The following is a 13,928-nucleotide window of genomic DNA, read 5'->3' as shown; positions in this document are numbered from 1 at the left end:
TAAGTTCATTATGAGTTTACTTATAGTCTTCTTTGCATTTCTAACTATAGTTATTGGGGTGTATAATCATCATCATCGTTCGACCTCGGTCGACCATTATCATCATGAGGGGTAGGAGAAGTTGGCCGGACAATAATCGGGCATCTCGATGTCCAGTCATTTCTGTCTTCCATAAGGGTTGCTAGCTCAGATTTACTTTCAGCCCCACTGTCCTTTACCATGTTTTGGCTCCCAGAGAATGAACTTGTTGGCTGCTTCTTCTGGGAGTCGATGGTAGTGACCAGCTGCTCTAAGTCTTTGTTGGGGTGTAGGGTATACAATTTTTTTCTTTATTCCTTGTGTTTCACATTGTGTTTGACTGCATCCTCTTGTTAACATCAAGCTATCATTACCCGTTCAAAATGGTACTTTGAATTTTAATCTCTCTCTCTTTTTTGTTGTTGTAGAAAGTCGGACCTGTGAAGCAGGTTGGTTTCATTGTCGTTCTAATTACAGGTGTATACCATCTTGGGCCCTCTGTGATGGTCGTGACAACTGCAGAGATAACTCAGATGAAGATAACTGTGGTAAATATCAGTTTATAAAAATAAAATTAATATAATCTAAGTGAGTCTACATATAGTCTAATAAAGTCTAAATATAGTCTAGGTGATTATAACAACAGTCTAAATATAGTCTAATGTAGTCTTAGTGAGTCAAAAATAGTCTTAATGAGTCTAACTATAAATTAAGTGAGTCTAAATATAGTTTAAGTGAATCTAATTATAGTCTAAATATAGTCTAATGTAGTCTTAGTGAGTCTAAATATAGTCCAATATAGTCTAAGTGAGTCTAATATAGTCTTAGTGAGTCTAAATTATGTCTTAGTAAGTCTAATATTGTCTAAGTGAGTCTAATATAGTCTAAGTGAGTATAAAAACAGTCTAAATATAGTCTAATGTAGTCTTAGTGAGTCTAAATATAGTCTAAGTGAGTCTAAAGTAGTCTTAGTGAGTCTAACTTTAATCTAAGTGAGTCTAAATATAGTCTCAGTGAATCTAATTATAGTCTAAATAAAGTCTAATGTAGTCTTAGTGAGTCTCAATATAGTCCAATATAGTCTTAGTGAGTCTAATATAGTCTTAGTGAGTCTAAATATTGTCTTTGTAAGTCTAATATTGTCTAAGTGAGTGTAATATAGTCCTAGTGAGTCTAAATATTGTCTTAGTGAGTCTAAATATAGTCTAAGTGAGTGTAATATAGTCTTAGTGAGTCTAAATATAGTCTTAATGAGTCTAAATATAGTCTTAGTGATTCTAATAAGTCTTAGTGAGTCTAAATATAGTCTAAGTGAGTAATATAGTCCAGGTGAGTCTAATATAGTCTTAGTGAGTCTAAATATTGTCTTAGTGAGTCTTATATAGTCCAGGTGAGTCTAATATAGTCTTAGTGAGTCTAAATATAGTCTAAGTGAGTAATATAGTCCAGGTGAGTCTAATATAGTCTTAGTGAGTCTTAATATTGTCTTAGTGAGTCTTATATAGTCTAGGTGAGTCTAATATAGCCTTAGTGAGTCAAAATATAGTCTGAGGATAGTCTGATCACTTCTGTACTGAGCATGCTGCAACACTGGTTATATTTAGACCAAATGTGCCTTTCCATGCTTTTTACTATGTACTGAGATATTGTGTTGTTTGGTGTCAACATGTTTTTTTTTTTTTTTCTGCTGGTACTACATGGAATTATTTACAATTTTAGTAAGTTCTATTTGTAGCGTAAAGTAATATCAGAGACAATTTATGAGGCATTTTTTGCCATATTTTGGTGCATGAAACATCAGAGGTTACATCTCATCTCATCTGACATTACATCTAAGTGTCAATCATCGTCTTGCAGTAACCACCATACATGGCTCGAGATCTTCTAGAAATGTACTCAAGCAGTTTAAATGAGTTCACAGGTTAAACGAACAGTTGTTTAACAGTCTTACTGTAAACACAACTGAAGTCTTACTCTATCTACATCATTTAATATCAATCCTGATTTTGTGAAATATGGATACAAATCATTTGGGCTTATTGTTAACATTTATATAAGTCTGCCTGTAATGCCATTAATTTCACAGAAGCAGTTACTTGTGGAAGTGGAGAGTTCCGCTGTGACAATCACCGCTGTATCCCGGTTAGGTGGCATTGTGACTTTGAAGATGACTGTGGTGACAATTCCGATGAACAGCAATGTGGTAATTGAAATTGAAAACTATTTATGATTTCCACTTCACCATAACATAAACAAAGTGAACATATAACATTTGAATATACAATACAAATACATTCCATAGGAATCAAACAATTGATATATACAAATGATGTGAAGTGGGGGAGACCTGGCAGAAACAGAGCTTATTGAGGCCAGGCCACCAACAAAAAACACACACAACCCCCCACCCACCCCCCCACCAAAATGCACCTAAACATAGGGAAAGAAATTAGAAACTTTACAAATGCTTATTTAATAAAGACCATTTTAGTTGTTTTTTAAAATTTAAAGTGATTTTGAACTATTGACCTGGGTATCTAGGGTAAGTTACTGGACTGTTGAGAATCTAATATGGCTTCCAAAATATGGTGGAAAGTAACCTTTCTCCTTGGTAGGGTGGTACTCTACTGGATCTTAACATGTGGAAAATAATACACTCCATACGTTAACAAAATGTGTGTACCAGATGTAATTTCATCTTCATAAGTAAGCATAATATGAAAGAGGATCTATAAGGCGCATCACCATACTACCCTGGTCAAAGATAACCTGTCAATCATAGAAACAATCCCTCCACATGGCAGCAGCTGAACAGCTGACAGTTTTATCTCGCAGGTCCCCATTTATACACCTGGGTGAAGAGAGGCAATGAAGGTAAAGTGCCTTGCCCAAGGACACAACGCAATGATCTGGCCAAGACTTGAACCTGTAATCCTTAGATTACAAGTCCACTGCCTTAACCACTTGACCACAACGCTCTCAACACTTGATGCATTGTGAACACCAAGAGAATATTTATTATTATCTTAAGAATGCCTGTGATTTCACAAACGTATATCATTAGTCATTCATATATATATATATATATATATATATATATATATATATATATATATATATATATACATATATATATATATATATGTATATAAGAATGGGACCTTTGGAAGTTATGATCATCTTCAGCTAGTATTAAAACCTCTTCACTTATAAGCATAAAGATTGTTTTTGATTGCTCACTTTGTCTCGTTCGACTTCTTTCTTGCTTTTTGTCCTAAGTTTATCGAGATTGTAGCGAAAGTGAATTCCAGTGTTCTAACAAGCAGTGTATCTCTACTCGGTGGGTTTGTGACCAGTCCGAGGATTGTTTGGGCGGAGAAGATGAAATGGACTGTGGTAAGATTCCAGAAGTTCATATTTTAAAACATATTGTGATTTGTGTCAGCCAATGTTACAGCAGTTCTTTTTCAGGCATGATTTATAAGTTGTTTTCCTCTGTTGTCTAATACAACTGACTGCCTTGTCTAGTAACTGAACACTAACATCATTTGTTCAGGCAGCTTTATGGGAAATTTTTCAATGAAATTATCCTTGTGTAAAAGAAAGTTGGCCTGACATTTGGATCCTAGCAAGATCTTATTCAGAGGCTTTTATTTTGAAATTATCCTTGGCAGAATAAGTGAACTATCTGAAACCAACTTGTTCAACCTGATCATACAACCTTCAAAGTTTAGATTGTCCCTTGGACAACTATCCTTCTTAAACAGTTTCCCCTGTTTACTCCCTTTCCACCACAATACATATAGCATTCACTTTATGTCCATTTATGTCATTCTTTTTTACAGAAAGCCATTCCTGTCTGGATGAGCAGTTTCAGTGTGCAAGTGGGCACTGTATCAGTAATGACTATGCCTGTGATGGAGATCTGGATTGCTCTGATTTCTCAGATGAGAAAGATTGCCGTAAGTACAAATCCAGACCCCACCCCTTCCCCTCTCCCCTTCCCCCCCCCTCCCCACCAGGTATCTTTTTTTGTTTGCAAGTCTTTGTAACAATTATCTTGATCCAGCATACCACATCTCTTAACCGTAATGTGACTTTCCTTGCAATTACAGCTACGAGATTTCCCGGTGGTGGATATTGTTACGTCACAGAATTCACATGTCAGAACACCGTCTGTTTACCTCTTCATTACCGGTGTGATGGGGTGGATGACTGCGGCGATTACTCAGACGAAAATCTGCAAACATGTTGTAAGTTTGCATTGAAACTGCTCTCATAAATGCTGCAGACTAATATAGCTATATATATATATATATGTATAATATATATCTATATTTCCTTTTAGTTGGAAAAGGGAAATTATGTAACATATCATTTTTGTAGGTGTCAAGTTTGTTATCTATTTTAAATGTCCTTGTGTTGTTGTATAACATTTCTCCATCTCCATCCTCTCACAATGATATATTGTACTGAATCTTTCTTTGACTGGTTGACTCTCTCTTACACCAGGAAATTGTTTCATCGAAAAGCATTTCTCTTCTGTAATAATCCATCAAGTTTTGTTTAACAATCAACTTTAAGCCACTGGATAATCCCTGTAAAGACTGCAACATACACACAACTTTTAAAAACAGAAGGAAGGTTTTCCTCAAAAAGAGATTTCCTCAAAGGAATTCTCAGTGACTTCAGAGAATGCTGAATGTGAAGTTTCACTGAACTAGATAGGGTCAATATGACATCACTGTTCTGTTGATTTAGGGCGAGGCTGAAGATCTCTATTATCCACAATTATCATTTATTAAATTTTTATCTTACAGCTACAACAAATTGTGATACGGAGCAAAATTTCCATTGTGACAATCAGAAGTGCATTCCTCTGTGGTTGACTTGTGATGGCGTTGATGACTGTCAAGATGCAAGTGATGAAAACACCCATGGCCTGTGTAAGAAAACATTTCATTCTACTGAATATTCAAATCTACTGAATATTCAAATCTACTGAATATTCAAATCTACCAAATATTCAAATCTACCGAATATTCAATTCTACCGAATATTCAAATCTAATGAATATTCAAATATACTGAATATTAATCAATATAAAATATGATTCCAATTGATTAAATTAAGAACACATTCTCTGCTAGAGCTTAGTTGGAAGTAGGTTAATGATTAAGGTAATTTTTAATTTGATTTTGATCGTCAACATTTGTCACTTAGATGTATTTTCATAGGCATAATCCTGCATTATAATCAGTCAGCATGTCATTAGTTATCTAATCTGTGATCTTTTTTTTAAACAAGAGTACGTAGAACCATATGAAATAACCCATTCCGTGATAACATAAAATCTAACGTGTTAAACCCAGTATTTAAACGGGTGACATTTGTCGATGTTATCTCAGTTTGTTATCGTGTGACACCTGTTGATGTGTTAACGTAGTCTATGACATCTGACGTCACAACGCAGTCTGATTAACATCTAAACCCAGTCTTGTCATCGTGCTAACCACGTCTATGATATGTGTGACATCTGTTGTTTCAACCAATAATGTACGTCCCACTCATTTAACAACCCAGTTTTTACAATCCAATAGTTTTAATGTCACTTTTACCCAGTCTGTGATAAGTGTTACACCTGTTGATGTTTTCAACCCTTTTTGTATATCTCAGTCGTTTTAACCACCCAGTTGTTTCAGCGTAGTCTATGTGACATATGTAGATGTTCCCATCCAGTCTCTTAAAATGTGACAGCATATGATGTTTATGTTTTGATCCTGAAGGTGTTTTTTTTTGTTCCATCTATTTGTTCTTTCTCTGCTCCAGGCACCCCTCCACCATGTGATGAATTTACCTGTGAAAACAGAGAATGCATCCCAAATATTTATGCTTGTGATGCCTATGATGATTGCGGAGATATGTCAGATGAGCAGGGATGCAGTAAGCTTTATTAGTTTAAATTAAATGTGTTTAAAGCAGATTTTGTATCTCGTCAGAAATGTTTCCAACCTATCAAGTATTTCTCAAAATAAGGTTACGATGATCAAATTAAGACAATCGTCTGGATTTTGCCACCAAGTGAATGTTACCGAGATGTCCAGAGACTTTTCATATTGACATAGACAACATAGGTAAAAATTAACGAATGGTTTTGTCAAGTTAATGAGCACTATTGATATAAGTTTGTACTATATTAACAGGATTTTATCAAAATCTATTCAAAACTCTGCTTTAAATTTTGCAGTGGGGGTTTATTCAATACCAAACTGCTGATGCATTAGTAATTGCTTTAAAAAACTTGCTGCAGAGTATTTTAATCGTGATAGCAGCTGTATCATTCTGTCCTTTTTTCCACTGCAAATTTCTCTGACAGCTTTACAAGGATCATGTGCTACCAATCCATGTCACCAGTTGTGCACGGATGCAGCAAGTGGCAGTGGTTTCGTATGTTCTTGCCTCCAGGGTTATAAAATAAACCACGACACAGGATTTTGTGAAGGTAAGCTTCATTTGGGTATTTTAAGTATTCTCTCTAAAGACCTGCTCATATTCTCTTATAGTAAGTTGAGATGAAAATGATTCAACCTTCAATTCAGTTAACTTCACTTCAGTCACTGTATACAGTGAGTTAGGGTGTGAAAGGTTTTATAGAATGGGGTTGATATGTATTTTAATTTTTATGTGTTTTAAATTTATTATGGAGTGACAGCTTTGGAACCTGCCCATTTGTGTGAAGTTGATACTATGCATTCATTTTATCAACTATGATATTGGGTGATGACATAACACTTTGATGGCATTCCACTTAGCAAGGAACCATAGTGCCTGTTGGGCTCTTGTTTTAATACCATTGTATTTGTGCTTGTCTTTTAGTTGGGTTGTAAAAAGCCTGATATGTCAGGTTGCTTCTATCACATGATACCTGTTTGCTACAAGTTCTCTTTTGATACAAAACCTGTCACATCAGATGTTGTTTTCTTTAAAACCATACGTACATGAACCCAAATTTTCATTTTTCAAAATGAAAAAATATGTTAAGAATAAAATCCACTTTCATCAGCTGTCAATAAATTTTCACCTGACAATACTATGTTGGTGAATTTCGAAATCCATAAAATGAGGTTTCAAGTTTGTTGGTAAAAACATTACAATGGGACAAAATTTCTAAGATTGAATCGTTTTAACAGAGGGCGCTGTTATATTTGTTGCTCTGTTGTGGATAATCTGTACTGTGTAACTATCTCTGAATTAAAGTAACACGATTGTGTCAAAGAGCTCACAAGCTGCAAACATGCCTAACGTATTCCTAATCTATCCTACATACTGATAGGCAGGGTGATTGGTTCTACTCATGCAGTTTCACCAAACAAAAAATATGCTTGAAATTTCAAAAATGTGTTTCAAAAGATCTCTTCTTCAATGATTATGAATGAAATTGTTTATACTTGTCATGATACTTTATAAGGCTGGGACCTCCTGATAGGTATTTTAACTTGATTAATGGGTGGGTGTCCAAGCATTTGTACATGAAATACATGACTAAAAAAATGGTAAGAAATTTAACTTTTTTTTTCCTTCATTGATTTCAGACATTGATGAATGCATCCAAGAAAATGCCTGCGTTCAAGAATGCCATAATTACAAAGGTGGATATACCTGTACGTGCATAGAAGGCTATGAGGACCATGAAGCCAATGACGGGTTGGGATGTAAAACCAGTGATGGTATGTACTGGGCTTCTTCAAGGATTTTTAGGCTTAGAAGACCATATTACATTCCTATTGCATCTATCAAAATGGCTCCAACGTATCTAGAAAGAGTGGAAATGCTTCAATGAGTAGAGTATAGGTTGCATTTTAATCTAAATCTGCCTTTCTTTCATAAATTGTTAAAGACTACTTTAAAAGGTGAGAAATTTTGTTGGAAGGATGATTTTAGGCAGAATTTTAGACTTGATTAAGTCATAGTCCAAGAAAAATAATAAACTTGTTGGTTAAGTTTCAAAAGTTGGTTTTGGATTTACAGATATGCACCTTTACAATATGTTAAAACTCAGGAAGGCTCCTTTAAGGCCTACCTGATGGTGACTGGCTTCTTAGTGCAGACAAACCTTAATGTTATTATTCATGTCAATGTTAGCATTCTGTTATAAAAATTTGAAACATGTTCCTTTAACTTCATATAAACAATGGAGCACTCATTTGTCCTTGACAAATTTGAAATGCACTGTATAATATTTAATTTGAGTATTTTGAGTTTTGTTTTGCATCTTATTAAACTGATCAAAATGATTAACTAGTCTAGTCACTTTATGGCAAATCTCAGCATATTAACGGGTCATTTCTCAAAACTTACAAAAAAAGTTGAGTAGAAATGCAACCTGGACAGTTTTCAAAGTTTTTGAGTGATGATGATGGTGGTGACAACGATGATGATGATGATGATGATGATGATGATGATGATGATGAAGTTAACCTTTCATATCCAATAGATTTCTTTATTATTTCTCCTGTACAGAAGTTGAACCACAACTTTTGTTTGGTGACGGTACAGAACTACGATACTTTGACAGCAAGATTAATTCATACAACGATGTCGTCTTTGGAGAAGGAAAGATTCAGTCATTGGATTTTATGACTCATACAGGTAAGAGCCCAATTTATCTTTGCTAAAGTAATGGCTTTTTACTACATTATGATGTATTTTTAAGTTCTAGAAATACTTGTAATAATCAGTTATGGAATATCTAATCATGTAGAATAAATTTTACTCTCAGACGTTTTGCTATTCCAGGTGCAGTTTATTGGACTGACTCTTCTCTGAAAGTTATTAAACGAGTTCGCCTGCCATTTCTCGGTGATGGCCAAGGAACTGCAGAGGTTGTGGTTTCTAACAGAGTGCTTGATCAACCAACCGGAATTGCTATTGATTGGCTTGGAGGGTAAGCGTAGTGATGATGATGGTGGTATTGATTTCAGATATGCTTATGCTTGTGGTGGGTCATGCTGAACGATGCAGATGGCCATGGTGATGTGATAGTCTTGTTAGAAGTGATGTAATTGGGTAAAGCGATGATGTTTGTGAGTTGGGTCATGGTAATTATATATGGTGATGCCTGTGGTTGTCATGGTAATAATGATGATCATCATAATATTTGTCATGATGGTGATGGTCATAATTGTGATGGTATAACTGACCAAAGTTCATAAGCTTAATGAAATTACAGGATTTAAACATTATAGTTTATTTTCCATGTCTACAGTAATATTTATTGGACTGATGCTGGTGCTAGCCGTGATGGACGTTCCAAGCGAGATGTAGATTTATTGAGCGTTAATCGACCTCGAATCTCAGTGAGCAAACTGGATGGCCGTTATATTCGAGTCCTTTTATTGGATGGCTTAGATAATCTGGGATATATTGCTGTCAACCCAAGGAAGGGGTAAGCACACAGATGAAGTAAATCAAAGTAGTTGAGAGTAATTCTGGTTCAGTGTTAAATACTTTTCACCAGCCTACCTGTGCTGGAGGAAGGAATAAACATGGCTTTGTAACCCTCCTGACAGCATTTCTATCCAATCTGTTATCTATTTCCTTTTGGGGTTATTAAACTGGACCAACTACTTAAATTATGGAGTGAGATAATCAGAAAGTTGTTGCTTATACAAGCATATACTGAGTGGAATCTCTGGCAGTCTCTAATTAAAACAGTTTAAGAGGTGTGATCTGTCAAGGTTCAAATTAAAATTAGCTTGCAGAAATGGGGGGGGGGTAGTATGGAGCTAGTGGATGAGAGTTTTTATATATGTTGAGATAGACTTCTGCAGCTGCACTTTTAAAAACAGGTGATGTCTTTTACAATTTTTCTTGTTAACATTACGATGTTTTGTTCAATTTTTACACACAGGGTTATGTACTGGACACAAACTGGTGAGAATGCAAGAATAGGCACGGCTTGGATGGATGGTAGTAAGCCTCGCACAATAGCAGAAGAAATTCTCGAACCAACAGGATTGGCAATAGATTACTCCAGGAATGATTCTGTTTATTTCTGTGATCGAAAGCATAACAAGATTGAAGTCATGAACTGGGACGGAAGCGGGCGTAAATCGGTTTACCAAGGAGAACGTTAGTTTTTCTTCCTATTTCGTACAAGTTTATTTCCTAGTATATCACTTTACAGAATCTGTCTAATGAAAGAAGGCTTGCGAGACCTCTCCCCTTGATTATGTGCGATTTGCTTATCAAAATTCTTACAATTTACATGTTCATCAAGTCTGCATCTACCCTGGTCTCAGAGACTTTTGATTTCAAAGTTGAATTGATAAGCCCACAAGCATAATTAATTATAACACCTGTAAAATAGTGTCAACTTAATAGTTAATCAATTGATTGGGATAATTATACAGTATTAAGAATTAGTAAAATCAGGTAAACAATATATTATCAAAACTGGTTTTTGTCAATATATATATTTTTATCAAAAATTATATATATTTTTATCAAACCTACCAAATGTTACGTAAGATCTGCAGTTGCTTAAGACATCCTCTTAAAATTAATTAATTGGGCTTTATCTTACTCATGTTTCTTCATTGATCATCATTAACTATATTATCTCCTGAGTCACCATGTTTTTACTTAATTATTTACTTTTAGAATTAAAGAATCCGTTTCAGTTGGAAGTGTTTGAGACTTGGCTGTACTGGTCTACCAAGTCGCCTAATGCTCCGGAGTATAGTTCTATCATGAAAATGAATAAACTTGGTAAAGGTATACCTGTCTTGGCCTTGGGCAATCTCATTCACCCTACCGGAGTCAAGTTGTATCACAAATTGAGATATGACGTTGGAGGTAGGTCAAGTTGAGTGGAATAGAATGTAGAAACAACTTTCAGGCTTTTCGTCATTTTAATTAATGCAACTAATTTTTGAACAATTTCACCAAGCCAACAGACTGGTACTCAAGATTAAATATCAACAACAGTGAGTAATTAATTGAGACTAATTGGATGGTATATCAGGAAATTATTTTGTTACCTGGACAAACAACTAGATGTTAGCCATCTTTGGTATAGAACCATTGTGCTACACATGGCTGGATACTCATAAAAAGAACTCAACATGATGATATTATATCGACCAATGGCGTAGTTTTGTCCAAAGTTTTGAAATCACGCCCTCGAAAAATATGGTACCCACAGTCTTGCATTAATTGGCCTACTTTTGTTTGTATTGAACAGTATAGGAAAATTGCAATTTGGTACTCTTGTAGAAAATATAGAAGCCTGCTGTAGGTGATCTCCAGAAATGCAAAGTAACGGCTCGTTAACAATTGTTCCTATTTGTCAACAGAGTATAATCCATGTGCCGGTACATACTGTAGCCACTTGTGTTTGATGACACCAGCAAAAGATGGAAGCCGACCTCTTAGAGGTTATACATGCGCTTGTCCAGAGGGAGACCAATTTGAACCTGGCAGCAATACAAAATGCCAAGGAGGTAACATTTTTTTATAAATTGGATTATGGGGGCGGGGGGGGGGGTGCGGGTTGAGTGAATTTGACGAGCAGCAGGGATTGGCAAGACAGACTAAACACTGGTGCATCTTTATTAAAATAATTATTTCATTCTTTGCTGTGAAATTCTTTCTTGTGTTCTTATGAATCACATCTTATGCTTCCGTGGCTTCGTTCAGGCGACAATTGAAAAATTACTATGAAAGCCTTTATTGATTGTATCCGTTGTAAGGGGTGGGAGGTGGTTGGGGGGAGGGGGTAGTGTTATAGGTCTTATAAGTTAAGGTTATCTATTTTTTTGGGGGGGGGGGGTAGTACTTTTATAGGTGTTAAGGTTATCTATTTTCTTTGATGGGAGTACTTTAATTTGATTAAGCCCAAAAGGGTTTCTTAGTTTACTACATTTTTTACTTATTTGTAGTAATATTGTCTTGTTAACCTTGTTGTACTATGTGATAAAACAAATAATAATCACATATATAACATTGTCCTGCATTTTTATGTTATTCAGCTGTTGTTGAACCAAGGACGCTTCCACCCATTAACTCCTGCTCATGCAACAATGGCGGTATATGCCTCATAGATGGATCTTGTCAGTAAGTTCATCCCATTTGTCTTTTATTGAGGCCAATCAGCATAGGCCACGGGAATATCCCTTTCTTGTTAGGTCTCGTGCCAGCTTTTGAAATCTTGTAGAATCTTTCTGTAGGACGACTGATTAAAAAAAAAAAAACCGAGAAAACAGCAATTTTGATAGATGGCTTATAATTATATTTTGGTTCACTGCAAATATTCATAAGCTTTGTTTAACTATTGTTGTTCCTATCACTTCTTGCATAGGTGCACTGTGGGATGGTCCGGGCCTGACTGTAGTTCAAATGCAGAGAAACAAAGAGGAAGTAAGTATTAATAGAGCTCTCTCATTCCCCCACGCAACCACCCCCACGCAACCACCCCATGCAACCACCCCATGCAACCACCCCACCCAACCACCCCACCCAACCACCCCCACCCAACCCCCCTCCCTTTGCCTTAACTCAATTTTATTATGATCTTGTCCTTCCTTAGGTGCAGGTGCTGCTGTCGGAGTCACCTTTGCTGTTTTGATCATGTTGGCTTTAGTCATAGTGGCTGTGTTTTTTGTGCTAAAAAATTTGAGAGAGAGGTAAGTGTTTATAGATATCTGTATATCTATATGTATATATCTATCAAGTCTCACTCTCTGTCTATCTCTATCCATATGTATCTATATAGATCTCTATCCATATGTATCTATATCTATAAAGTCTCACTCTCTGTCTATATGTATCTATATCTTTATCCATATGTATCTATATAGATCTCTATCCATATGTATCTATATAGATCTCCATCTGTCTATATCTATAAAGTCTCACTCTCTGTCTATATGTATCTATATCTTTATCCATATGTATCTATATAGATCTCTATCCATATGTATCTATATAGATCTCCATCTGTCTATATCTATAAAGTCTCACTCTCTGTCTATATGTATCTATATCTATCTCTATCCATATGTATCTATATAGATCTCTATCCATATGTATCTATATAGATCTCTATCCATATGTATCTATATAGATCTCCATCTGTCTACATCTATAAAGTCTCACTCTCTGTCTATATGTATCTATATAGATCTATCCATATAGAAGTATACCTGTGTATATCTCTATCTATTTATATCTCTATCCATGTAGAAGTATACCTATCTACTGTATATATATCCCTCTATATCCATATGTATCTATATAGATCTCTACCCATATGTATCTATATAGATCTCTATCCATATGTATCTATATAGATCTCCATCTGTCTATATCTATAAAGTCTCACTCTCTGTCTATATGTATCTATATCTTTATCTATCTCTATCCATATGTATCTATATAGATCTATCCATATAGAAGTATACCCATATAGAACTATACCCATATAGAAGTATACCCATATGTCTATATATCTCTATCTATATATATCTCTATCTATTTATATCTCTATCCATGTAGAAGTATACCTATCTACTGTATATATATATCCCTTTATATCTGTATCTATATATATATATATATATATGTATTTGTCTATCTATATCTCTATCTATCTCTACTTGTCCGTCCATCTATATTAATGGAAATGTTTAATTCTTACTTACCAGGAAAGAAGATGAGATACCCGTTACATATCGGGAAGGAACAAATGTTGATCTCCCATTGGGAACCACAGAGGAACCTGCAAATGGCCACAAAGAAACCAATGGGGTAAGATCATGTTATCAAATGCTAACATTTAAACTTCTTTTTCACCTCTGTTTTGATACTCTGTAAAATCGTTTGCTACTGTGAAAAATCCACATATGTTA

At 35.2% G+C, this 13,928-nt stretch overlaps 1 protein-coding gene across 3 annotated transcripts in view; it reads left to right on the top strand.

Annotated features, from left to right (window-relative positions):
• LOC139964780 (low-density lipoprotein receptor-related protein 2-like) overlaps positions 1–13,928 on the top strand; it is a 144,372-nt gene that overhangs the window by 129,552 nt on the left and 892 nt on the right. For all 3 annotated transcript variants that reach the window (XM_071966743.1, XM_071966742.1, XM_071966744.1), the window contains exons 69-87: positions 447–566; positions 2,105–2,221; positions 3,298–3,414; positions 3,864–3,980; positions 4,134–4,271; positions 4,839–4,964; positions 5,848–5,961; positions 6,395–6,520; positions 7,611–7,745; positions 8,539–8,667; positions 8,815–8,962; positions 9,284–9,463; positions 9,929–10,149; positions 10,681–10,875; positions 11,376–11,522; positions 12,051–12,135; positions 12,380–12,438; positions 12,608–12,704; positions 13,725–13,827. In XM_071966743.1, coding sequence (XP_071822844.1) covers positions 447–566; positions 2,105–2,221; positions 3,298–3,414; positions 3,864–3,980; positions 4,134–4,271; positions 4,839–4,964; positions 5,848–5,961; positions 6,395–6,520; positions 7,611–7,745; positions 8,539–8,667; positions 8,815–8,962; positions 9,284–9,463; positions 9,929–10,149; positions 10,681–10,875; positions 11,376–11,522; positions 12,051–12,135; positions 12,380–12,438; positions 12,608–12,704; positions 13,725–13,827 — 2,474 coding nt within the window. The remainder of the gene's footprint in view (positions 1–446; positions 567–2,104; positions 2,222–3,297; positions 3,415–3,863; positions 3,981–4,133; positions 4,272–4,838; positions 4,965–5,847; positions 5,962–6,394; positions 6,521–7,610; positions 7,746–8,538; positions 8,668–8,814; positions 8,963–9,283; positions 9,464–9,928; positions 10,150–10,680; positions 10,876–11,375; positions 11,523–12,050; positions 12,136–12,379; positions 12,439–12,607; positions 12,705–13,724; positions 13,828–13,928) is intronic.

This window comes from Apostichopus japonicus, chromosome 23 (assembly GCF_037975245.1).
Source record: "Apostichopus japonicus isolate 1M-3 chromosome 23, ASM3797524v1, whole genome shotgun sequence".
NCBI lineage: Eukaryota > Metazoa > Echinodermata > Holothuroidea > Aspidochirotida > Stichopodidae > Apostichopus > Apostichopus japonicus.
This window is presented reverse-complemented; position numbering and strand designations above follow the sequence as displayed.